The following is a 25,934-nucleotide window of genomic DNA, read 5'->3' as shown; positions in this document are numbered from 1 at the left end:
ATCTACAACATGGGCAACTCTGGTTTTGATGAGCAACGGGCCATCTTCTATGCTGCTGAGATTTGCTGTGGCCTTGAGGACCTGCACCGTGAGAGAATAGTCTACAGGTAAGGCAGACATCAGTTCACTGCGGCGACAAGCCAATAACCAACTGAAATCAGAAATCTGCCACCTTTCATGCCAGAAGTATCAAACACATTTTAACTTCAGGGGCCACGTGCCGTCCAATTTCATCTTAAATGGGCCAGACCGGTAATATAGTGCCATAATAATCTTTAAGATTTCAATTTTGTCTTTGTTATGATGTCGCACATATGTGATGGAAATGTCAGAAACGACAGAAAAAGACCGCAATCTCAACATAAAGCCAATTTTAATGAAACATTCTGGTGGAAAATATAGTGAAAAGTACAAACTCACCCTGACGACAGGACTTTGTGGCGAGCTTGATGGCAACGAGGGAGCTTGCTTCATGACAGCATCACTGATGTCTCAGCTCGGGTCTCGGGGTTGTGCTATGCCCAAAGAAATGTGTTTGAAAAATCAATGTCTTTGAAATATTTACAATTTGCTTGGCGGGTCGCTGGGCCGGATTGGAGCCTTTTGCAGGCCGGTTATGTTTGACACCGCCGCTGTACTGTAAATTGCGCTTTTTTTGTGTGTGCGTGTGTGGCTATTTCTGCGGTTTATACTGCAAGAGAAACTCCCTGATATCGAAAGGACATCCCGCAAAACTTAAACTAAATGTTGATGCATCATAAAACTGTAAGAGAGCAGAGAGAGTCGAGAGTGTTTGAGAAACTTGCAAGCGACTGGGGGGAAAAGCGGAGAAACGGTTACTGTGATGAACAAAACAAAGAATTGTGGGCTGAAAGCATGACGGCCAGAGCTGAGGAAGAAATTCTGATATTATTGGAACAGCAGCTGCTGGATCAGGATTACATCTGGAACACGAGGGAAAATACGCTATTTATCCCCCCCTATGTAACTTGGATATTTACAACAGTTTACAAACGCCTTCTCCAGCAAAAGCGACAAATTTACCTCCCTGACCAAATTTCAAATACTACTAGGGCTGAACCTGCTTCTGCCTTTGGCCTGAAGCTGCAGGTGATCAGGATGAACAGATCAGAGTCGCAGCGTGGGCTGAGCCGTTTAGAGAGAAAGGTCAGGTTGAGGTGGTTTGCCGAGGAGAGAGTGTGGATATAGTAGAGGGAGAGGATGTTGGGAGCTGCCAGGCAGGAGGAGAAGAGCAAGACCTCAGAAGGTGGTTGGTGTAACGGTAGAAGATGATCATCTGTGGCCAAACCTGAAGGAAGCAGAGATTTCGCTCGTCAGTATCGCCGTCGCTTTAGTTCACTTCCATGGAGCAACACTTGGTCTGCAGTAATAGAAACGTGTGTCCCCTCCTCCCCAAAAAACAAGTCAAATGGGATGCTCTCTCCAGTTTTATAGGTTATAGGTGAACGCTACAGATCCAAGATGCTTTGGCTTTGACTGCCAGTCCAGTCATTTTGTGGATGTAATGATGACGTGAACAACTCCGCCGCTGACGGGCCGCGATAATGAAGAGGCTTGAAACAAACCATAAACTAAGTCGGCTGTACAACTATTTGTCCCGGCCAGGCTGTTATGAGGAGATTTATTCTGCAGGAGTGCGACGGCGGGATGAACGCGGCAAGAAAACTCCCGGATGATGAAGTGTGACTGGATTAATGATGTACTGGTTTCTCTGAGGTGTACTGCCCCTGTCGGGCTCGGTGGAGCCTCGGAGTAATGCTAACATAAACACCCGTGTTCTTAGAAGACTCGCGCGCCCACATACACATGGCCCGTGTACTTATAAACACAGAGCGCGTTCCTTGATCCTTACATGTGTTACGGTAAGTCCCACAGTTGGCACTGTGGTCGCAGTTGGCACGTTGCTGGGTGCCACAGCTCTTAGGTTTTGTAGCCATTTTAATAAATAGCCAAGTTTTTTTCTTTTTCTTTTCCCCTTCACTTAAGATCAAAAGCAATCAAGATCGACTCAGTTGAAACTTTCCAATAAAAATGAGTTTTAGGCGGTTGAAATGAAAGAAACGTGCTGACGTTTCGAAGCGAAGTAAGTCTTATTTAACTGTGTGCAATAAAACACTTAAAGACAAATAACTGTAATAAATATACGTACAGATTAAACGTCCCAATGATTTACATGAGACTGAAGACGTTTGGGGCAATGAAGGACAACAGAATGAAAAGGAGCATAAATATTTACCCAGGACTGTTTTGTTTTTCTTGGTAGATCCTTGTTCTCTGATTCTATTTTTACCACAGGATCGTAGCTGCTCCCTCATGTGTTTGCTTTTTTTTGTCCTTTTGCAGAGATCTGAAACCGGAGAACATCCTTCTGGATGACCGTGGTACGTTCCAAACCTTGTTTCATTGGTAATCAAGCCAGTGGGTTAACGTGTGTCCACAGGCCAGTGGATTCAACGAGTTCTGCACATTTCTGTTGCGACCTGCAGCTCATGCTGCACAAAACAAGGAAGCTGTTTATTTGACGTACAACAAGCAGCTCTATGTCTTTCCTTCTTTCCCGAACCAGAAAGTCATCCCTTCAACTTCTTCACATCACGCTCTCGTCTTGAGTCATATGGCCATAACATTTGTTCACCGTCTTATCTAGAAATGGAGGAATGTCGTGCACTTATCTCCTCGACTCTCACATTCCTCCTCCTTCCATTGTCAAGACTATGGCTTTGACCTTTGCACTTCTTAAACTGGGTGTTCGGCTTTGTACTTGATGCAGCTGATTTTTTTTTGGTTTTGTTCAGGACACATCCGGATTTCAGACCTGGGCCTGGCTGTTCAGATCCCCGAAGCAGAGACGATACGAGGGAGAGTGGGCACAGTGGGATACATGGGTAAGAATTTTAATCCCGTTCGGCCTTCTGATGGCCTTTTTCCCCCAGCTATGCCTTTTTTTCATATATTTGTTTTGAGCTTATACCGTTCAATGACCGCTCTAATCTCCTGTCCTCGTCCAGCTCCGGAGGTGATCCAGAACGAGAGCTACACCTTCAGCCCGGACTGGTGGGGGCTGGGGTGTCTGATCTTCGAGATGATCCAGGGCCAGTCGCCTTTCCGCAAGCGCAAGGAGCGCGTCAAACGGGAAGAGGTGGACAGACGAGTGCGCGAAGACCCGGAGGAATACTCTGATAAGTTCTCAGAGGAAGCGAAAGACATCTGCAGACAGGTGAGGAGGCGACGGTGGTCCACAGTTTTCCATCTGCTACACCCACTTCATCCCAGGCGGAGTTGTTGGGTGGCTGGAGTTTAATTTCTCGTCTCAGCTTTGTGAGAGCAGCTTGCGAGGCAGCTGTCGACATTGGTGTGCGAGTATGTGTGGGAATGGTTGTAAAGCAAATCGAGGCTACATTTTTATGACGATTCAAGTAAACAACATCACTCTTCTTTTTGTTCATTTCAGAAAAGTTTTGTGTTTACACAGCGATGCTTTGAAAACGATGTCCGTTTACACGCAGGTGGCAGAAACGCCAAAAACAATGTTGTTTTCACGAAGAGCCACAACTTTGTTTTTGTAATGAAAACGCCATAAACATTCACAATGGTGAGCACACGGACATTCGTATGGGCAGACGACTAAATTAGATCGCCATTACCGGTGACTGAACTATAAAACTACCAAATCCCAGGAGAATATAGAATGGGAGTCACGACACTCGAGATGCCGCCATCATTGTTATTGTACATCTACTTGCGCATGTGCAGAGGAACTATATACGATGGCCGTGGTGCGCATCGGCAGCGTTTCCGCCATCGACACGGAGACTGAGCATGAGCATTTTCAGAAAGTTGGGGTTTTTTTTTTCCCATGTTTACACGAGGACAGAGTTGGGGTGTTTTCAAAAGTTGCATTTTCAGTGGCTTTGAGCACCGTTGGCGTATAAACGGACACCAAAAATGTTACAAACATTTTGCATTTTCACTTGAAAACATTAATGCGTCCCTTAAAATGCCCGAGCATTAAATTGTGCAAGGCACTTACAGTCCATTTAATATTTACGGCCAATTTGCAGTTACTTTTTGACCGAAGATGCACCTTTCGTGATGAGTTTGCGTTGGAATGAATGCTTGTTGACACAGTCTGAGGTCGAAGAGGTCTTTGAAATGAAAAGCAAAACGGCTTCCTAAAACTGTTAAAACGCACCCTTGGCTTAATTCATACCCTTCTTGTAACATTCTGACTGTCGATTGGAAGCTTTTGATCAGTTTAAGAAGAAATGTTTGTGTCGGCTCCCTTTCAGCTCCTCTGTTCGTCGTTGAGTTTCCTGAGCAGCAGGCGATGGGATGTTGGGTTTTTGTGTGTGTGTGTGTGTGTGTGTGTGTGTGTTTGTGACGTGGTGGAACATTTTGACCCACGGTTCAGCAGATTTAAAGGCTCCCCAGAGAGAGGGGGAGTTGGGGAAACAGAGAGAAGAAAGGTTTCAGTGAGAAATGCTCAAAAGATAATAAGAATCAAGACTGAATGTGTGTGTGTGTGTATGTGGGGGGGGGGGGGGGGGGGGGGGGGACAGTGCCGCTGCCCTGCCAGGGAAATGACTATTACCACCGCCAGAAATAGATGAGTGATGCGAGTTGTCAAAAAGGGAGAAAAGTGAGAGTGAAAATCTTCATGGATGCTGGCGTAATTGGGCCAAGAGTTGTGCAACGACGGGAGAAGCAAGTGGGGAAGTTGAAAAGCGAGAGTGAGATGTGGTGAAAGTGACTCGCCGTCCGTTTATTGATTGTGAAAGCCGTCGGCATCGGGGTGACAACAGGGCCAGTGAGAGTGTTTGCTAGTAGCTTAGCTGTCAAACATCCCTCATCCACTTGGTAAAGCCCGCTCTGCTGGAAGGACTGTGGCGGTAATAATACTGCAAACTCCTCACAGAGATGCTTTGTGAGGCCCCTCCATGATAGCGTTGCATTAACTTCAGAGTGTACGGATTTGTATGGTCTTTATTAGATTACGTGGGGGTCAGATACATAAAGTCAGGAGGATTACATGCAAAATATGGACGTGTGTGTGTGTGTGTGTGTAGTGTATACACGGAACCAGATGGATTAGTCATAAAGCTGTCAGGAGTTCTCCAACATCAAGGGAAGCCCCTCTTCCAGACTTTGCGTGTGATTTATGACGAGACGAGCGGTCTTAAACAGAGGCTTTCTTTAATGTTCTCTTTCTAGTGGCAAATATGCGAAGCAATAAAATATCTGCCCGAGATTGCGGGCCTTTAAACCTTCTCCTCCTCTTCCCCCCGCCGCGTCCCAGCTCCTGGCCAAGGACCCCAAGGAGAGACTGGGCTGTCAGGGCCGCGGGGCCATCGAGGTCAAGCAGCACCCCATCTTCAGGAACATCAACTTCAAACGGCTAGAGGCCAACATGCTGGACCCTCCCTTCAGCCCAGATGTAAGAGCCACACACCGGATTCGCAGCAGCAGCAGGCTGCATGTACACAGGAAATACCATTGTCACAAGTAAACAAACAGCCCGTGATCCTGGTGGTCAGCGGGGCCACTCGGATGTAAGCCGGTCATTTCTGTGGCGTCACTTCAGCTGTCACGTCTTCATGGCGATCATTCAGACGATGGTAGTCACACTACATGTAGAGTGTATTTTCATATGCGGGGATTAAAAAGCCAGAACTGTTGCCTTTTTCCAGTGTCGTAAATAGAGCGAGTGAGCGAGAGTGACCGACCTGAGAGGTTAAATCAATAGTTGGAAGTAGATAGTGTTATCTGCCTTTCTATTTCGGGATATTCGGGTCAGTAGGGCCACATGGAAGAAAAACAGAGCAGCTACGAGTCCTCAGGTATGATCTCCACGGACGTCAAACATCTGATTTCTAAGTATTTCAGGTTTGTTTTGCATGATTTGCCTCCAGAGGTGGGAAAAGTACCAAAAAAAAAACTTAAGTAAACAACAAGTAATGTTCACCTTTTATGGGGATCTCGTGAAGATAAATTGAGAATTTCAACCTCAGGGCTGTTGATGAAAAGACATTTCTGTACTTCGTTACAACCCAATTATAAAATCATGTCTCAAACCAAGTGACCAAACCTACAACATTTCCCTGCATTTCTAGTTAGAAATTCTCTAAATGGGCTTTAGCCCCTTTTTAAAATCCCCTTTAACAAAACCCCTGTACTGTGATACAATACAATCTGTTTTTTACAAGGGTAGTACAGCGCATATGACTTATTAGTCTCAACAGATTTGTATTTGAAAACAAATGTAACTTTTTTCTGTGTAGTTTTTATTTTTTTAAATAAATTAAAGAAGAGAGAATGCACTGTATACTGTTGGTGAAGCCCATTCACAATTTTTTAATACTTTTGATTGGATTTCCAACTGGACGTGATTCCAGTTACCGTGTAAGATATATACCTTCAAAACACATAAAGCTAGGGTCTCAAACTTCTGGCTCGTGGCCCTTTTCTGGCCTTTGGCCCTCACACTTCTGGCCCACAATTAAATATTGTACGATTTAGTGACTTTTTTTAATTCAGACTTTTCACCTCATAATTAACATTTTTGTATTTTAAGTGACAAATAAATCAATTGGAAAGTACAAGATGTTGTTTTGAGAAATAATTCCACATACACAGTTCTGTGTATGTTTTTTTTTTTTTTTTTTTAGATATAGTATAAAGAAAATATAAGCATAAGACTCGCGTGTTTGGTCAGAAGAGCAGACCTATTATTTGTTTGTTAGTTCACAAAAGGCTTCTGTTATTTTTATACAGAAATTGCATAAAAGAAATCTAATTATGAGCATAATCAAAAGCACTTTTTTTAAAAAAGTGAGTATATAAATGCATCCAAAAACACACAATCTAATTGCTTTCTTTTTAAATATTTGTATGTATGTCCTCGTGTCTCACTCGTTCTCTGTCTTCGCCTGTCCTCTGGCAGCCTCGAGCCGTGTATTGTAAAGATGTGCTGGACATCGAGCAGTTCTCCACTGTCAAAGGCGTCAACCTGGACCCCACAGACGATGACTTCTACCACAAGTTTGTCACGGGCAGCGTCTCCATCCCCTGGCAGAACGAGGTACTGCACACTCTGCGTGAGCAGATGATGTCAGCGACGGATGCAGAGCACAGATATACCTGTGGGCAACATGTTGTAGCTCTGGTTGCTGTAATGCAGCGTTTCTGCTCATGAATTGCATTAAAAAAAAAAAGGTTGTGGACTGTGTATAAAACATTGGAAACGTTTGCAGTATGAAACATGTGTCCCTGTCCTGGTAGCATTATTTAAAGCTGGTTAAACCCACTTGGACATGAAATTCGTCTTTTAATCAGAGAAACACCATCTTTGAACCAGAGGAAAGAACTCCAAACACACAACTACAGTATATTAAGAAATACCCTCAGTGTTGAATATGAGAGCACTCTTGGATCTTGTTCGCCCGCTGCTCAAGGCCGAAACACAGTAGATCTGAAAACAGCGTGTTTGTTTTTGTATGTTTACCCTCATGTATATTCTAAGAGTTTTGAAGAGCTTTCTGTCCTCCTCGCCCAGATGATCGAGATGGAGTGCTTCAAAGAAATCAACGTCTACGAGACGGACGGGACGCTGTGCTCCGACCTGGACGTGAACCGGCCTAACCCTCCACCAAAGAGAGGCTTCTTCTACCGCCTGTTCAGAAGAGAGGCAAGTGCTAGTGCTCCTGCAACTGTGCGAGGGGGTGGGGGCTAAGGTACTTTCCCTTTTCCTACTTTCCTTCCGTCTCTCTTTGTTTCCCGGCCTTTTCCACACTCAGCATGTGAACCAGTGAAATATGACATTTGAACACTTGGTTTTATTTGATTTGGGTTGAGTTTGTAGGAATAAGGCCGGACTTTTTCTTGTTAATCTCCTTTCTCAATATTTTTTTTTTCTTTCCTTCCTGTGTTTGATAAAAAGGGATTATTTTTTCCTAAAGCTTTGCTGTCACGCGAAAACGTTGTGTGTTAACCCTCTGGTTGTGTGCGGGGTCTCCTATAATCTGCTTGTTTTTAAATACACATTTTCGGTCAATCCAAGTGTAACTTTCATTGATTTAAAAAACTATGAATTTGTCCTTTCTTATCCAAGTCCCAACTTGTGTCCACCACAAACCCATAAACATGTCTGCATAGAAAACCACCATCTATCAGCCATTACATTCAGAATCGCCTTTAATTATTACCGTTAAGTTGCAGCAGTAATCTTAATAAACCAAACTACATGTCGTAAAGTAAAGTTGATTAACATTAACACAAACAAAAAGGTAACTGTGATAGTTATGGCTTGCAATTGGCTAAATGCATTCTGATGTTTTTTTTTGCCTCACTTTTATAATCTGCAGCGGTGGACCTACACTACTGTTTGAATTTGTATTAAAAAATAGTTTGTAACCTCGGAAATGTGCTCACTTTTGGTTCTCCGCAGGTGTGCTTTAAGAGCGGTTACAGTGACGACGAACCCGAAGAGCCCTCACGACTTTAAACCACTCCCACCCCCCACCCCACCCCCCCCCTCTAACCCTACACCCCCCCTCCCCCATGCCCCCCCCCGCCCCGCAGCAGAACTTCACCACAAACTCCAATCGAGCGCAAACGTTAGGAACTCAGTGAATGTTGACCTGTATTTATGAGCTGTATTAAAAGTGTATTATAATTAAAGAAAAAAGTATGAGTTTAAAGATTTTGTACATTTGTACTTGAATTTATGTCTAGATGTATATTTTCACTAAAGGTTGTATTGTACAAAAAGCCATAAAAGTACCACTTGAATGCATACATTACATTTTTATTTCATTTTTATGTTCCTTTGGAATGAGTATGGATGGTGTGTATTGGGGAGTTTTGTTTTTTTTCTTTAAGAAGCACAGTACCTGTAGTCTTTTTACTTTTCTCAATGTAGCATAAAGGCCTTTTGTTTTTGTTTCTTATGTGCTTTATGTGTCATTGATTTGGCCAATGTGACGTGTTTTAGCACATCAGCTCCGCCTGATCCCGAACGAACCCCGGGCCTCGTCGAGGCTCGGGCCGATCTGAATAAATCGTGTGGATCCAAATGATTCTGGTGGAGAGGAGAATTGATCCAGTCTGTTATTGCTGTGTTGATGCCATGCTGCTTTACCTTCCCTCGTATGTTCCAGTTTCGATCCGTGCGTGTGTGTGTGTGTGTGTGTGAGTGAATGACCTCTCCTCCCCTCAGCCCAGTCAGGCAGGTTTGCACCAGACTGGATGAAAAGTGTAGTAAAGTGTGTGTTCAGGCGCCTGTATCAGCTCAGATCTAACAGACGACTCGGAGTCAGTATGTATTAAGATACACTCTTCATTTCTGTGGAAGCCACATTTTGGCTTCAACCATCAGTGTTTCCACTGGGAACACAGCTGTTAAGTAAATGTCTGTTACATTATTCACTCAGGCAGAATATTTTTGGTCAGTTATCTTTTTTTTTTTTTTCTCCTCCGTCTTCGTCTCTTTCTGCTTCGAGTTTTAGTATTTGGCTTCTAACTTTCTGTACTGACGGTGCCCAGATGTTCCGAGTTATTCAGTGTGTGAGCAGGAAATCCTTTCCCCTCGACATTTCTTAGTAATTTGCTGTCCATAGTTTAGGCAAACCAGATAGCCTCGGAGTGGAGGACTGCAGAATGAGTGGGAGAAAAAGACTGATGATGACGGTGGGACAGTGGTGATCTGACCCGCAGCTGACGGAGGCCTCACTTAACAACCATCGATCGCTCTGCCCGCAGCTATTAGCCTCTGAACTTCAGCCCATTTGATCCGAGATGGTGCGATAGATGACCTGCGTTTAGATCCTGTGGCTCCAGCTGTGGTGGTGATGGCGATGGGATTAGTCGGTTGTAATGACGCCCGCCTTCAGCTACTCCACTGACATCCCGTATGTCCTCACGGAGGAATGAGACTTGTACAGACCGTGCCAAATGGACCCGTGCAAGCGTCCAGAACCGCATCTGTTCTGTTTTTATTGTAGGAGAGGCGTTGGCTTCCAAGTGAAGCCATCGCCATCAGATACACCCTCCATCTGTTCTCGCATTCACTTTGTCTCTCACTTCCATTTCAGAAGCATTTGAAATCCTTCAACTGAATTCAGCTTTCGAGGCAGTTGCTGTTTACTCCCTGTCACTTGTTTTTAATGCTGTGAATACCCCCCCACAGACCCACACACACAGACCCATACACACACACACACACACACACACACACACACACTCCCCCATCTCTGACATGTTGGTTTTATGTGCGTGTATATTACACTGTAAGCTAATGCAGCTTTGTTAATTCGAATGCATTCAAGTAACTTAGCTCTACTTTTGTGCAATTACTTTACTCAAAAGAAGAGTTTGTTTTTGATACTTTTTTTTTTTTTTTAAAGGAGCAACGTCTGCAGTTTTGTCAGTACAGTAGTAAAATCATGCCGGGACTGGAACATTTGTGAGTTAGTTTTTGATAGTTGAAGACCAGGTGTGTTTAGAATGGTACGCATGTAGTCCCCAGTCTAATCGACATTAAAGAGGTGGTCTTTTTCTACAGCTTTGTCCCCAGTCGCACATTCCATTATTAGTAATCAGACGTGTGCATCTCGCCGTTGCTGGTTTATCGTCTTTTCAGTTTCAGAGTGTCTTTATCTTTTTGTTTTTTCCTTCTTTAATTGCTCTCAGGCACATTTTGAAGCTAATTTCGCTTGCCTATGTAGAATTTAGCCTTTTAGCTCCTTAGCCTCAAAAAAATCTTGTAAATTCTGTATTTCTAAAACATGTAACTAAGCTCTTACACACATTCACGCCACAGGGAAACTAAACTGTGTTTGCCACCCATGCCTCTGTCGTTGTTTTTGAGGATCTTTGCTCTTTCTACAACCCTGAACAGCAGTGAAGAGATTCTGTTTGGTTTCATTGCACTATGGTGTGTATTGACAATGACTATAGGAAGTGTCTTTAACTTTTTTGCCAGTGATACCAAAAGCAACATTAACTAAATTAGACTTGTTTGTGATCTGAAGAACTTATCCAAGAAAGACTGACAGCCTTTATATGTGCCAATTACCAAGTTTAATTTCGAACATCTTGTCTTTTTTTTCCTCCTTTCTTCTTTTTTTTTTTTTTTAAACCTTCCGTCCATTCTGAAAAATTCCTTTGCATAGAGGAACTTTTAAACAGCTCAACAGTTTTGAATGTCCGCACTAAGTGCATTGTAATGCCTGTTTTAAAATAATGCATATGTTTTTATTACTCAAGCATGTATCGGTTTGTAATACTTCAGGTTCCTTGTATATGTAAATGATGACCTGCGAGTGCCAACATATCTCACTGGTATCTGAGGACAACTTTCTGAATGGCAGGGTGACCAGCTGAGTTGGCCTGGTTTGAATACATAACAAGCATTCCTCGTCTCTTGCCTTCTTCCAAAGGCGTTTGGTGGTGAGTCTAAACTACCTCCCCAAAACCGAGGTGACGCTCAACATTTAATCGTGAATGTTCTCAGTTTTCTTGACATCTGATCTGTCTTGGTTTTTGCGATATCCAACAACACAAACGGGGAGGTTCTGCTCCTGTTTAGATGGGTATGATAAGTCAAGGACGGGAGGAATGACAAACTCATTATTGGTATTCAAACTGGGCCTGGGATGTCTTGATTTTCCTTTTTTTTTTTTTTTTTTTTTTGTTCCTTTTCTTTCTTGTTTTTCTTTTTTGTATCTGTACAGTCATGTCGTTCAACCACTGCAGTCATTGTTAATTCTTGTACAAGTTGTATCACTGGTTGTTGTACCATATCTGACATTTGTAATTATGAAATAATACACTGCCATTTGTATAAAAAAAAAATTATTCTAGTGTCTTTATTTGTGTCCTGTTATTTGTTGTGAGTGAATGGATCTTTCTCAGACGGGGATAATTCGGTACACAGCTCACCCTCAGCAGAGCACAAAACTTCCTCCAGGTCAGCTCGTGGCCTGGTTTCCACCTGTTTGACCTGTTGCCCTCAAGCAGACTGGAGACTCCGTGACCAGTTCTTATTGATACACACATATTTGCACATCACAAATGACGCTAACCATCTACTGGGAACCTATTGCAATAATAATAATTTATCATATTGCACTATTTTTAGTTGTGACATCTTGTTCATTTGCACTGAGAGGAGCAGCTCTCCAATTCTGTTATATAATCATGATAAAAGCTATTCTGTTCTATTGTATAGAAAAAGAAGGTTAAGATTCTTAAGCCAGGCACTATTTGTATAGTTTATTCGGTATAAAACATAAAATATTCATGATTCCCATTTTCAATGCAATCAATTACCATAAACGACTAGAAAAGTGATTGACCAAGGAAATCACTAAACACTTTGGAGCAGGGAGGTGAAATATCTGGCCTGCGGGTCAAAGTTGGACCACAAGAGGATCCAATCAGGCCTGCATGATGACATTGCAAAGGGTGAAAATTGCAGAGAACACGCTAACTGCGGTTTCTATTGTAATCAAACACTAGATGGCAGCAATGCATGAATGTTTCAGTTCAGCAAGCTGCCTTAAAGCGCGTGTGACAGCGCTACTGTGAATGTCCAAAGATGCATCTCTAGAACCGGCCAGGTTTTTACCAGCATAATGTGAGAAAGACTGATCAGATTTCCATTTTCACTTATTTTGCACTATAGCTCACTTGAGGTCGCAGAGCACACAAGATAATCTCGGCTATGGGTGAAGGTAGTGTATATCCTGCACAGGTAACCAGTCCATCACAGAGCAAATACACTCACCTTTAGCTTGCAGGTCATTTAAAATCACCTCTTCACCTTAAAAGTATGTTTCTTAGATCTTGGGAGAAAACTGGCGTATCCCAATGAAACCCATGTTACATGCACATTTCAGATAAAAAGCCTGGACTTGAACCAGCAACATATGAGGCAAGAGCATTAATCACTCTACCACTGGGCCACTTTATACTTCTTTGCACAAATATTGAGGTACAAATTATATGTCCTCATTGAAAGGTTGTTCTTTCTGTCTATTAGCTGCTCTTAGGGGCTAGGGAAGTTAGCTTGACAACCCTGGAGTTTACTCTATGGTTAATATTTTAATGCTTTTAAAAATTCCAAAGAATATTTCTGATATTTTAAACAGGTGACATTTTTAGATTGTATGGTTTTTTTAAGTGTACAATTAATCTTTGAAACATTGTGAAAGACCTGACAAAAAACCATTTCCATTCTAAAGTATCAATAGAATATTATAGTCATACGGAATAAGTTTAACAGCCACTAATTGACGGATTTTCCATATTAGATGACGAGCATGTGTTCCAACGTGAGTTTTTTTTTTTTTTTGGTTTACTTGCTCTCTCTGCCTTCACCCTCATCCTCTCCCGCACTTCCAACCAATGTTTTATTATGGATAGATTTGATGAAAGACACAGTTTTATAATGTTGAGCGGAAAAAAAATCAGTGTTGCAATCTGTTTCACTGGTCCCGTGACTGCAACAATAACAACAATGGGGGCGGGGGGCATGCTGGCTCTCATTGGCTATTTTACACGTCATTCAATCCAGAACAGCTCTGTGATTGGTCATTGATGTCACGCTCCTCCTCTCTCGAGCAAGCTGTCACATATGCCAACTTCCTGGTGCGATTGGTCAGGGGAACGCAGCGCTGCATCAAAGATGGCTTATTATCGACCAACATTTGGGTTATTTACGAACCACACTGTGGTGGAATAAAAGACGTCTGAGGAGCCGGTGGTAGCTGTCGCGGGCAGTGTTCGCACTCTCGTCGCACTACGCACCTCTTGCTCTCTCCGCGCGCTGACGTTAACTTGTGCTAGCTCGTTAGCTCCCGTAGTAAATATTAGCTCATTGTAGATTGGTAAAATGGCCACCATGGAGAAACTGATGAAGGCCTTTGAGTCTCTGAAGTCATTCCAGCAGCAGCAGGGGCCGCCGACCGCGGAGGAGCTGGTCCAGAAGCAGTAAGTGGGTCTTTAACTGCACGGCGTGCTAACGCACTTAGCCTAGCTGATTAGCAGCGCCAACCTCCCAGATAGGGTTAACAGGCAGAGGGAAGCTAGTTAGGCTAATGTGAGAGCTACTAACGAGTGCATACCTGATATCTTTAATTAAACTTCTGAGTCGCTCGAGCTACTTGTTGCCTGGCACTGGGGCTCCACGTTGCAGGGATTGATATCTTGGTGCTACTTGTCTTTTTGGATCCGATCAGATGAGTGATCGCTGATCGATAATCACCTGTGGAGGCTCCAAGCTAAAGTGGGGGCCTGTACAGGTGTAATATATCTGCTTCAATCTGTAATCAGGTCCACTGACACCGGGGCTTCAGGACTGACGTCATAGCTAAATAGTTGCCAACAACCTAGTTTTTGAATATTTGGGAAGAAAATGTGGTTTCATGGACACGCGCACTGCAATCTGATTCATGTCTTAACTTTGTTTGGGTTTTCCTCATTGGTATAAGCCAAGCTAAGTCAGTTCTGGACTTCCTGTTTAAAAACACAAAAGTCTTACAGTCCTAAAACGTGCATTTATGGTTTTTTGTTGCTTTAAATTGCCATTTGGTGTGTTTTCCTGTGTTGATGGACTGAGCTGTCCAGGGTGTAAAATACCTGTGGCCGTAGTCATCTGGGATCAGGTCCAGCCCCACCAAGTACCCCTGTGAAGGATTAAGATGGATGGATGGATGCGATGGCCATCAGTATTATGCTTCTTCAACAATATATACTCTTAATAATAATGACAGCCCTGCTCCTCTTACACATCCCACCCCTATCTCAATCCATTCCCATTGGTAATAGTAATTCATAATATGAGTTGAAGTACCTGAGGAAAACTCAGGAGAACAGGAGAACATGCCATCTATACATAGAACCTGGGTCATTCTCACATCCAAGAGCCTAATAAAACTTCAAATTCTAAAAGGATTTTACTCAGGGAGCCACATGCATTCGTATTTGTATTTATGTCGGCTAAAACACTAACTTGAAGGGTTGGCACACATGCTGACAATGTTTCGTGATCTATATGTCATGCATTTTTGCTTATAAAACATCATCGCTTTGCTCTGTAATAAAATGTTAACTATGGTTAACTTTCATGCAGATGGAAAAAGTACATTTACACAACTTTACACAACTTGCATTGGGAAAACATCAAACATCATTTGTCTCTTTTAGATCTTCAAATATGGACAACACTCTGTGTTGGTTTACATTTTCTTTAATGTTCAATGGAGTATGGAGCTCATGGACCGATCATACACTCTTTCTTGCCTTATATTTCTAGGAAAGATGGTGATGGAGAGCATGGGGTTTAAAATATTGTAAGTTTCAACTAAAGTGATAACTAAACCATTTAAAAAGATTTTGTTTCAAACATTGCTGATTTTGAGTCGGACTGAACCAGACTTCTCGTGTCCTCTATAGCTCTCTTTAGTCTGCGTCTTTTCCGTGACATTTGTGGAGGTTAACTGTGTCGCAGTGTGTTTAGGAGTGACGCTGAGTTTGGGTTCTGTATGCCATCCACTGTGCCGTTTGTCAGATTTAATTCAGTTTACATGCAGAGATATTATACCTGTCAAAATGCTTTTTGCGGCTTTCCCTCCACAGAAAAAAGGAGCAGGCGACCACAAAGAAGGACAGGGTGACCCATTGCCTGACGATATGTGAAAACATCGTGGCTCATTCATTGAGGTAAGTCATGGCTGTATGTTTTAGGGGTTAGGGCTCAGTAGATCAGGTCTAGCCAAGAAAACTTTAATAGATGCTTTTGCTTCTGATGGTGTCGTTTGTGAAAAAGTCAAAATAAAAAATGTTCACAGCTCATGTGTAATGAGATTTTCCAAACTTTCCTCTACGGTTCTGAAAGCAGAACGTCCCCCGAGTTTCAGAAACTGCTTGGCATCGCCATGGAAATGTTCCTGCTCTGCAGCGATGACAGTGAATCGGACGTCCGCATGGTCGCCGACGAGTGCCTGAACAAAATCATCAAAGTGAGCGCAACTCTTCCCCTTCGTTTACGTCTAACTCCTCGATAAATTCATCGTTTCAAGTGGATTTTTCATGCAGTCAGATGTGTAGAAAAATGATTGTGATGATTATATATCAAAACAACTGTTTCTTTATATTTAGGCTCTGATGGACTCTAACTTGCCTCGACTGCAGCTGGAACTGTATAAAGAAATAAAAAAGGTAACTATAACAGTTATCATGGAAATTACTTTATTATCAACTTTTGCATTCCAAAACCACTGTAAATGTATCATAAAATACATTAAATTAAATTTGTACAGAAGATTGTCATTATTGCTGTGGCTATCATGTACTACTTTTCATCTTTTCCTCCCAGTCACTGTAAAGGAGGAATTTTACTTAGAAATGCTTAAAGTAGAAACTTGCTTGAACAAAAGCAGTGCGCACTTAAATTGAGAGCAAGTGTTAGCTTTAAATATACATCCGCCGCTTCTGGGACGTTGTTTCCAGGCCACACTCTTGCCCATAGTGGATCATATAGTAGGGGAGTGGTCTTAAATACTGTGCAGTGTCTTGGAACGTACTTCATTCACACAAAGTATTTTTAAGTTGAGCTTGGCCTCTGTGCTTGTGTAGAACGGTGCCTCTCGGAGCTTGAGGGCGGCGCTGTGGAGGTTTGCTGAGCTCGCCCACCTCATCAGACCGCAGAAATGCAGGTGAAAATCCTCCCGGGTTCAAACTCGCGAAGCTGCAATTTTGAAATGAGCTTTGTTTGATGATGGTTGAAGCAATTTTCTCTGCTCACTTTCTGTGTTTGTGTTGCAGGCCCTATCTGGTCAACCTGTTGCCGTGCCTCACCAGAATCACCAAGCGACAGGAGGAGACGGTGCAGGAGACTCTCGCCGCAGCGATGCCCAAGATCATGACGGCCTTGGGGCACTTTGCCAATGACGGCGAGATCAAGGTACGCAGCCCCGTGAATGCAGTAGCAGGATAAGATTGGACTGCAGGCGAGACCGCCTCTTTGACAATGTTTATGCAGAGAGTGACCACTTTCCTCTCCAGGTGCTGCTGAAGTCATTTGTAGCCAACCTGAAGTCCAGCTCGCCCACCATCAGACGGACGGCGGCCAGCTCGGCCGTCACTGTGTGTCAACACTCCAGACGCAGCAGCTACTTCTACACCTGGCTCCTCAATGTCCTGCTGGGTAGGTCCTTCGAGAAAGTCCTTCTGTGGAGCTGCTTTCCGTTTTATAGTTCACACGTGTGCCCATTTTAGCCAACTCCGGCTCATTTCTCAGCTTGCACACTGTAAATGTGTCATTTGAATGTGCTTCTGCAGGTCTGGTGGTTCCAGTTGATGAGGAGCATCCCAGCCATCTAATTCTGGGGGTGCTGTTGACTCTCCGCTACCTAATGCCTCTGCTGCAGCAGCAGGTCAACACCACCAGCCTCAAAGGAAGCTTTGGAGTCATGAGAAAAGAGGCGGACGTGCAGCCAACACCCGAGCAGCTGCTCCAGGTGACAGTGGGGCCACAGAAAGCGAGCCGACGCGTCTCCCTGCAGATCCTTGATTGTTAAGCTCCTCCCCTGCGTGTGTTTGAAGGTGTACGAGCTGACCCTACACTACACGCAGCACTGGGATCACAATGTGGTCACGGCCTCTCTGGAGCTGCTGCAGCAGGTGTTCCGGACGCCCCCGCCAGAGCTCCTGCACATGCTCATCACCGCCGGCAGCATTTCACACGCCGCCGTGTTTCGCCAGGACACGGAGAGCCGCGCACGCTCCGGCAGCATCCTCGAGTTCATCGGTAATCACGTTAATCAATCAGGGCAATCCGCTGTGCCACCTTTTCACTTGGCTTGGGACACAGTGGTATCGGCTTCGGGAAGCTTAATATTCTTTCACCCTTAACTGAACTTGCCAGAAAGCTGTGTTGGCTCTTATTTCTTTTTTTTTTTTCTCCCACAGTTGCTTTGTGGCTTTTTTCTTTGCTGTCTCACTTTCGCTATTGTCTCTAAACAAAATATCTGTAACCTGAAAGTCCCTCTCAGCTTTTTGCTGCTTCTCTGCTCCTCACCTCCTGTCTCTGCTTCCTGTTTTCCTGCCATTTGCAGCGGGGGGAGGGTCTTCCTGCAGTCCGCTGCTTCTCAGGAAACAGAGAGGTGACTGGTCTATTTATTTCCTCTGCTCACCTCTACCTGCTTTCTGAGGTTTCCTGGCAACTTTACTTTCACCTGAGTCACCTCAGACAGTGGCTTTAATGTCAACTTCCACTCTGTGGGACATTTAAAATATGTTTATGTGAAACGTATCTCTTTCTGCACTCAATTCTAAGCAAATTGCTCTCAACTATTCACCTCGGATTCAATGTCACTGCTCCTCTTTGACAATAACTCTGTTTTTCCCAGGTAAAATCCTTTCTGGGGAGGAGGATGGGCTGGAAGATGACCCTGAGAGGACAGAGGTCACTACTGGTGCCTTCGCAGGTGAGACGCACGCTCTTTGAGGCACATCTAAAGTCATGATTGTCTGTCACAGTCTTGCCAACTCTCTTTAATAAAGATTGAAAATCTGAACAACGGTCCCATTTGTGTGTTTCCGTTCCTTCAAGCCTCCGTCGGTGCAGACGGCTCCTCTGCAGCTCAGGTGGACATCATCACGGAGCAGCCGCGCTCCTCCCAGCACACCCTGCAGCCCGGTGACTCCGTGGACCTCAGCGCGTCCTCCGAGCAGGGCGGAGGCGGGACGCCTGCGTCCGGCACGCCCGAGTCCCCCAACGACAACGAGGAGGAGATGCTGAGTCAAAGCTCCAGCGGGGGCGCCAACGTCACTCCAGAGACGGCGGACTACACCACACCGGAGAACGCCACCCCGGAGGGAGGGCCGCTGGGAGAAGGCGTCGCACTGCTGGGCACTAACGACCGCTCCCTCCCACCCAGCGACGACTCCCAGACCACCACCGAGGGTCCCGACTCGGCCGTCACGCCCTCAGACGTGGCAGAACTGGTCAGTGTGGCTGAGATATATCGTGATCTGAGGCCGAGTGCTTCCCCAGACAGTGAGAGATCTAATCACCATGTGATGATATAATTCACTTTGAACCCTGAGTCCCTCCTGATACGGTCCTCGCTTTAAGTCCTTTGTGCAGCGTTGGGGAAAACCGCCACAGTAGTTTTTCATGCCTTTTCTCGAAGGATCTTGTTGGAAATGTCTTATTTGTCTTTACAAACCTCGGCTCGTTTCACTGGTGATTATACACAATAATGTTCACTTACTGCAAGGTGGTTTCACCAAAGTGATTTCATAACATTCAGAAAATCAAATATCCAACACTTTGTGCTTCTTGAAGAGAATCATGAAGTTGTTTATGAATGGAAGTCACCCAGTTGTTTTAATCAGCCCTACAGCACCTTGGATTTTGAGGACTTTATGAAACACGTTATGAATAAACTCAAAAAAACTTTCTATCCTTCAAACATTTAAGCTACAATTAGCCTACAAAGCAGCTCTGCAAACGGTAACACTTGAATCATGAACTTTTAAATTTTTTGGATTCAAACTCTGACAGTGTAATTAAAAAGTATGTGAATCCTTTGGAACTTCCTAGTTTTGTGCATTAGTTAGTCAGAAATTGCATGAGTTCCAAGTACAGTGTCACATCAGCTTGTGAGTTTGTTGCTGCCGCTTTTACTTTATTTGCTTTAAATTCAAGTTGTTACTCTGCGAAATCGGCAATGTGACAACTTGAATTTCACATCTGGCTCTTTTCGTGTGCAGGGAATCACATTGTTCATAATTTAGACACATGATACAAGAAGAAACGATCCTTAACAACACTATTATGAATACAAATAACTATTGCACTGTGGGTGAGAAAGCAGCGGGTTAATGTTTTGATGTGCAGGGACTCATATTTGTCCTGTTTCATTATAAAAGTGAGACAAAGTCGAGTTGAAGCAGGACGGACATCAGCCATGAAAGCTGAGAAAGTCTACAGTACTGCTGTGCTCCACTACTGAAGTAAAACTACCGTAAATACTGACGCTTGAAAGGTTAATGCTACAGTGCAAGTTGAAATGACTTTATTCAAGCTTACCAACACCTGCTTTATTCGAGCGGTCGTCACCGAGGCTGCGGCCGATCCCACCTGAGGAAAAGTGTGATTAAACATTGAATTACATCCCACAACTCCTGCACTTTTCCGTTTAACATCCAGTATCTTAAACATGCAGTTACACGTCACAGTGAGTGATTTGGAGGTTGCCGGGACTTGACTCCCAGAGGACGCTGCAGTTTGTCCGTTCTAACAGTTCTGCCTCTATGATCTCGCCCCCCTCTCCTCCGTCCTTCTCCTCGCTCCGTCACAGTCGCGCACTGCGTTGCCGTCGGCGACCGAGCCGTCCCCACCCTCACCGACCTCTACCGAGGGTCCCGACGCCATCGACAGCGACTCGTCCGTCTACACCGCTTCCTCCTCCTCGTCTTCTCTCTCATTCTCATCCTCTGCCTCCTTCTATGCCACCTCCTCCTCTAGCGCTAGTGATCAGGTCAGACAATGGGACGCTCTGAGTGGAACAGAATCGGCTTGCTTGTCTCTGAACGTTTGGCTTCCTCTCTCTTTCTGTTTGCTCGCTGGTCTCCGCTCATGATGCACACACATTTCCTGGCTTGTTACCTTGTTTTCCCTCTTGTTGTCAGTGACGAGACACTATTTCCCTCCTTACTTTCCCTGTTTAGTGTGATTCCTTTCCAAAAATTACGTTATTTTTGAAGGACTTTTTGTATAAACAAGCCGCCCTGGTCCCCCTTGTGACTGGCTTGTCGTTAGTCAATTTTAGAGGCATGAAGACAAACTATTCTTCAGTTGTTTTCCGTCCCTCTGCCATTTGGACAGGCTGTGACGGGCTTTTGTTCCAGCAGAAGCCAAACAGAATAATACGAATTGCATTTACTTTTTCAAGAGTATTCCCTTGATGACTCTTGATGGGAGAACACCTTGACATCAGCCGAGTTTATCGTAAAATCACATGCTTCTTAATTGTATATCAATTATAAAGTATGTGTCCTTTAAAAGCTGATTGGATCAAAAGCTTGCTCTTCCTCTGGATCGTGGCCAAACAAACGTGGAGTTTCTCAAGCCTGTGCCGTTTCCTGTTTGCAGTTGATTTGCTGTTACTTGTGTGGACCCGAGCATGATTGAGTAGACATTTCTTTAGGGAATGTTGACTTGCGGTATCGGTAATCTGTTGTGTTCTGTCCTTGTCCTTCAGCAAGTCAAACTCAATGACTTTCAACATCGTTTGCATGTTGCTGCATGCTGCACCTTTTCTTCGACATTCACATGGTGTTGTTTTTTTTTTGTTTTTTTATGCATGTCTGCGTGTTGATTAGGTGCTGGATGGCAGTGAGAGTCAATACTCCGGGATGCAGATTGGAACACTACAGGATGAAGAAGATGAAGCAGCGGCGGCGGCGGCAGCATCGTCTTCCTCGCAGGAGGAACCACCTGAACCATTCCTGCAGTCAGCACTGGGTGTGTGTGGAGACACGATCCGTATGTATAGCAGGGGGCAGAGTGAGAGTGAGCCTGATGGTCATTCGTGGTGACCACCGAAGGAAGCAGCCAAAATGGCGAAGAAGTAGATCTAACACAACAAGGACACTCAAAACAGAACAACCGTTTAAAGCTACCAAAGTGGATCAGACTCCAATTCATACTGACTGGATGAGTTGGTGAAAACGTGCAGAAACAGTCGGGAAGCAACAGGCTCTTTCTTAAACTTTTTGATAAAGTACTTTTTTAAAATATGTCAAATTATTGATTGTAGGGTTTCAGAAAACTGCACTAGATTTATTCACGGAAACAAAAGGGTTTCTATGCAGTAGGTTAGTTTACCTGAAGCTGGTTTGACTTCACTGCTATAGTCCCCTGTCAGATGTTAATGTTTTATGAGGCAAGTGATCATAACTTCTGCATTTATTTCAACTGATTAGTCACAAATGAATGAATAATAAAAATGGTAATATTTTTTTTTTTGTGCCCTTTTTGCCTTGATGGAGCTTAACTCTCCTAAAGTTAGAGGATCTGGTTAATTTCTCAAACATCAATGTATTGAATAGATTTGATAGTTTTCAGACTATAACTGCATTAAAAATGTTCTAAGTCTTTGCAAATATTAAGTTATATAGTAGCGAATTTGTACTCTGCAGTAAGTAATCTTTTATAGAAAGCCAATAGAAAAACTATTGAAATTCGTATTCTAAAAATTGCTGAATTTCTGGAGTTTTATTCGGAGTTTTGCTTATTTTCATCGAAGCAGATCTTCTTAGATGTAAAGGATGCAAAAGTGTTGATTACCGGTCTTTAAATGTAGTTTGATCACACTGGGATTGAACGTTCAATTTCTCAATATTTTGCCAAGTGCCTTATATAAAGGTTACATTTTTTTCTGCCTTCTGCAGCTTTGAGCAAACCACACCTTTTCGAAAGTCGGGGTCACAACCGGCAGGGCTCCGACAGCAGCGTGGACCGCTTCATACCAAAGGATGAACTCACTGAACCGGAACCGGATAACAAGGTAACGTTGCGTCCACACACGAGCTGCTTTTATTTCCAACGAGAGTTGAGATTGGAGTATGTGGTAGAAGTGATTCCATTATGTCCTCCGCATATCAGCCGTCACGGATCAAAGGTGCGATTGGACACTACACTGACCAGGAGGTGGAGCCACTGGTTCACTGCGTCCGGCTTCTCGCTGCTTCCTTTCTGCTGACCGGACAGAAAAACGGTCAGCGGCTGTTGACTCTGCTCAAAAATAAATGGAGAGATAATTTCCGCCAACAGCCTTCAAGGATAGAATAGAACTTTTGGAGTCTGATTTTTGTCCGGTCAAAGGTAGTTAAGGCTGCTTTGTTCCTCCAGGTTTGATTCCGGACAAAGAGGTGCGAGTGAGTGTGAAGGCTTTAGCAGTCAGCTGTGTCGGAGCCGCTGCGGCGCTGCACCCTGAAGCCTTCTTCAATTCTCTCTACCTGGAGCCGCTGGATGGCATTCCAGTGGATGGTAAGAATATCACAGAAACCTAAAGCCAGATTGGTTTTAATAACACTTGTTAAATGGTACATGCATGTTGGCCAAATGCTAAGAAAGGGTCACAATTAAAAGAAATTTGATCCCAAACAATCCAAATTCTAGCGGGAATTAAAAACATCTTAATAAGGAGAACAATTCATGACGTATCGTTAACTCTATTGTGATATAGGTGTGTAAAACGTTTAGCCCAATAATGCATATGGTTTTTATGGGTGATCTTGTTGGAGCCAATGTTAAAGAGTGGCAGTGAACTGTGAATGTGCACATCGATGTTAAGCTTAATCTTTGTACAGCAGCAAAGGATTATTGCATTTTAACTGTCCTACATTATTTCACTGGATGGAAATTACAAAATGTTACGTATTGGTGTGAAAAGAGCCGTCTGTGACCACACACTCCCCTTCTGTCCGCTTGCAGAGCAGCAGTATATCAGTGACGTTCTGGGACTAATGGAGCATGGCGACCCTCAGATCAGGGGGGCCACGGCCATCCTCTGTGGAGCCATCATACAGGCTGCACTCACAAAAACACGTTTCAACATACACACTTGGCTGGCCAGTGTGCAAAGCGCAACAGGTTTGTGTGTGTGTGTGTGGGTGTGGGTGTGTGGTTCTGGTGTTGTGGGATGAGTTTGTGTTTCTATCACCTGCGTCTCTGCTCTTCAGGTAACCCTCTGTCCCTGGTGGACTTGGTGCCTTTGCTCCAGAAGACTCTGAAAGACGAATCTTCTGTCACCTGCAAGATGGCTTGTTCTGCAGTGAGGGTAAGGACCAGAGAGACGAGTGTGACAGAAATGTGTGCTCTTTGTGTTTTTGAGTCTGAGAAATGACGTTCGTTTGTTCCAGCACTGCATCATGACGGTGTGCAGCAGCACCCTGAGTGAGCTCGGCCTGCAGCTGGTGATCAACCTGTTCGCTCTCAAGGATTCTTCCTATTGGCTCGTTCGGACCGAACTCTTAGAAACCCTGGCTGAGTTAGACTTCCGGTACGATTGAGTTAATATCTCAACATTACAGTGTCCTATAACCTGGTCGACGTTTCTCTAATCCAGTGAATAGATCCATAAAAATGCAACATAACTTGAAATAACTTAAGTTACATTTTTCTTTTCTCTTTCCTGTGTTGTAGATTAGTTAATTTCTTGGAGAGGAAAACTGATGTGTTACACAAAGGTGATCATCACTACACCAGGGTAAGTTCTGCACTCTTTGTGTTCATTGCTCTGCAAAAGTGATGTTCTAAATGTTTTTTCTAATCTTGCAAATACCCATGACAGGTTTGTTATCTCAGGTTATGAGCGTTAAGGTTTTGACTCTGAATTAATATCACATTGCTTGTTTTCAGTGTCTTCGACTACAAGACAGGGTCCTGCACGACGTTGTTATCCATCTGTTGGGAGATGATGATCCCAGAGTGAGACATGTGGCTGCATCCGCTGTCAGCAGGTATTTATCTCTCAACATACTGTATCATGAGGTATTTACAAATGGGCCTGCACTCTTGGCTGGCTTCTGCTCAATTGAATGTTTGTTCCATTTTCCTTACATCCTCTAATTATGACTTATTTCTGTGCTTTTTTTTTGTCGATAAGACTGGTTCCCAGATTGTTCTATGACTGCGACCAGGGCCAGGTAGACCCAGTGGTGGCGATCGCCCGGGACCAGAGTTCAGTCTACCTGCAGCTGCTCATGCACGAGACGCAGCCTCCCTCCCAGTTCACAGTCAGCACAATCACAAGGTAAAACGGGCTCCGGTTCAGCTTCAGCCGGAGATTAAAACAGGTTTCCAGTGCTCTGACACTTGTCCTGGTTTCCAGAATGTACAGGGGCTACAACTTCTCCACCTCTGTATCTGATGTGACTATGGAGAACAACCTGTCCAGGGTTGTAACTGCCGTCTCCCACGCTTTCACCTCCTCTACCTCCAGAGCACTGACTGTAAGCCTTCAACATGAAATTTTCATTTTCTTCAGCGGGGTCTGGTATATGAAATCTAAATAATTCTCTCTCACTCTGCAGTTTGGCTGCTGTGAGGCTTTGTGTCTTCTGGCTACAAACTTCCCAGTGGGCACTTGGAGCACAGGCTGGCACTGTGGCTACGTGAGCTCCAGCAGCTGCTTTTCCTCCCGTTCTAGTCTTAACCGCAGCAGGGGCAGGACCCTCAGGTTTGTCTTATCTTTGTAGACCATTCCAGTCATTTTTTTTGTTTTGTTTTAGCTTTCTTTTATCACTTTATAAAGGCTGTTTGTTCTTTGTGTGTGGTGCAGTTTGTCACAGCCCGGCAGTGCTCCCACTTCATCAGCCACCTCGTCGGCTCCAGACACGGAGCGCAGGACTCTGACTGTGGGGATGGCCAACATGGTGCTCTCTCTGCTCTCCTCTGCCTGGTTCCCGCTCGATCTCTCTTCACATCAAGATGCACTGTTGCTTTCGGGTAACCTGCTTGCTGGTAGGTTAAAAAAAAAAAAAAAAACCACCTTCAGTTTTATCCTGAAAGAAAAAGGCCTAGTTGTTAAAAAGAAGCTGCTCTTGTAATCATTCTCCTAGCTGTGGCTCCGAAATGCATGCGCAACCCCTGGGCCGGAGAGGAGGAAGCCAGCAGCGGGAACACCACCGCCGGCCCCAGTAAGATGGAGGAACCCTGGGCCGCGCTGTCCGAGCGCTCCCTGGTGGGCATGGTGGAACAACTCTTCTCCCATCTGCTGAAGGTCCTCAACATCTGCGCGCACGTCCTGGACGACACACCGCCGGGACCGGCGGTGAAGGCGAGACCCGTGTTCCGTGTGCCACTTTGCGACTGCCATTCTCCTTCTGAAGACCGT

At 44.3% G+C, this 25,934-nt stretch overlaps 2 protein-coding genes across 7 annotated transcripts in view; both read left to right on the top strand.

Annotated features, from left to right (window-relative positions):
• The window catches only part of grk4 (G protein-coupled receptor kinase 4), a gene marked incomplete at its 3' end in the record, with an annotated part of 26,522 nt that extends 18,001 nt beyond the window's left edge, over nt 1-8,521 (top strand). Inside the window, exons 7-14 of the mRNA XM_080516186.1 lie at nt 1-107; nt 2,365-2,402; nt 2,817-2,906; nt 3,030-3,238; nt 5,318-5,455; nt 6,962-7,099; nt 7,574-7,705; nt 8,465-8,521. The exon at nt 1-107 is cut by the window's left edge and continues 84 nt beyond it. Of these exons, the coding sequence (XP_080372312.1) occupies nt 1-107; nt 2,365-2,402; nt 2,817-2,906; nt 3,030-3,238; nt 5,318-5,455; nt 6,962-7,099; nt 7,574-7,705; nt 8,465-8,521 (909 nt within the window). The remainder of the gene's footprint in view (nt 108-2,364; nt 2,403-2,816; nt 2,907-3,029; nt 3,239-5,317; nt 5,456-6,961; nt 7,100-7,573; nt 7,706-8,464) is intronic.
• A 5,161-nt stretch (nt 8,522-13,682) lies between these two features.
• htt (huntingtin) overlaps nt 13,683-25,934 on the top strand; it is a 33,021-nt gene continuing 20,769 nt past the window's right edge. For 5 of the 6 annotated variants that reach the window (XM_080520911.1, XM_080520908.1, XM_080520910.1 and 2 more), the window contains exons 1-26: nt 13,683-14,010; nt 15,658-15,741; nt 15,920-16,040; nt 16,180-16,239; nt 16,657-16,736; nt 16,846-16,984; nt 17,086-17,227; nt 17,362-17,540; nt 17,626-17,830; nt 18,138-18,185; nt 18,432-18,509; nt 18,635-19,029; nt 21,415-21,556; nt 22,486-22,601; nt 22,700-22,811; nt 22,946-23,083; nt 23,531-23,689; nt 23,779-23,876; nt 23,959-24,098; nt 24,242-24,305; nt 24,458-24,558; nt 24,705-24,851; nt 24,930-25,050; nt 25,132-25,277; nt 25,380-25,561; nt 25,660-25,877. In XM_080520911.1, the coding sequence (XP_080377037.1) occupies nt 13,913-14,010; nt 15,658-15,741; nt 15,920-16,040; nt 16,180-16,239; nt 16,657-16,736; nt 16,846-16,984; nt 17,086-17,227; nt 17,362-17,540; nt 17,626-17,830; nt 18,138-18,185; nt 18,432-18,509; nt 18,635-19,029; nt 21,415-21,556; nt 22,486-22,601; nt 22,700-22,811; nt 22,946-23,083; nt 23,531-23,689; nt 23,779-23,876; nt 23,959-24,098; nt 24,242-24,305; nt 24,458-24,558; nt 24,705-24,851; nt 24,930-25,050; nt 25,132-25,277; nt 25,380-25,561; nt 25,660-25,877 (3,513 nt within the window). In that variant the 5' untranslated portion in view covers nt 13,683-13,912. The remainder of the gene's footprint in view (nt 14,011-15,657; nt 15,742-15,919; nt 16,041-16,179; nt 16,240-16,656; nt 16,737-16,845; nt 16,985-17,085; nt 17,228-17,361; nt 17,541-17,625; nt 17,831-18,137; nt 18,186-18,431; nt 18,510-18,634; nt 19,030-21,414; nt 21,557-22,485; nt 22,602-22,699; nt 22,812-22,945; nt 23,084-23,530; nt 23,690-23,778; nt 23,877-23,958; nt 24,099-24,241; nt 24,306-24,457; nt 24,559-24,704; nt 24,852-24,929; nt 25,051-25,131; nt 25,278-25,379; nt 25,562-25,659; nt 25,878-25,934) is intronic. The other variant, XM_080520909.1, reaches the window with a different exon arrangement.

Source organism: Blennius ocellaris, assembly GCF_963422515.1.
Source record: "Blennius ocellaris genome assembly, chromosome: 3".
Taxonomy (NCBI): Eukaryota; Metazoa; Chordata; class Actinopteri; order Blenniiformes; family Blenniidae; genus Blennius; species Blennius ocellaris.
Note: the sequence above shows the minus strand (reverse complement) of the source record. Positions and strands in the feature narration are given on the sequence as shown.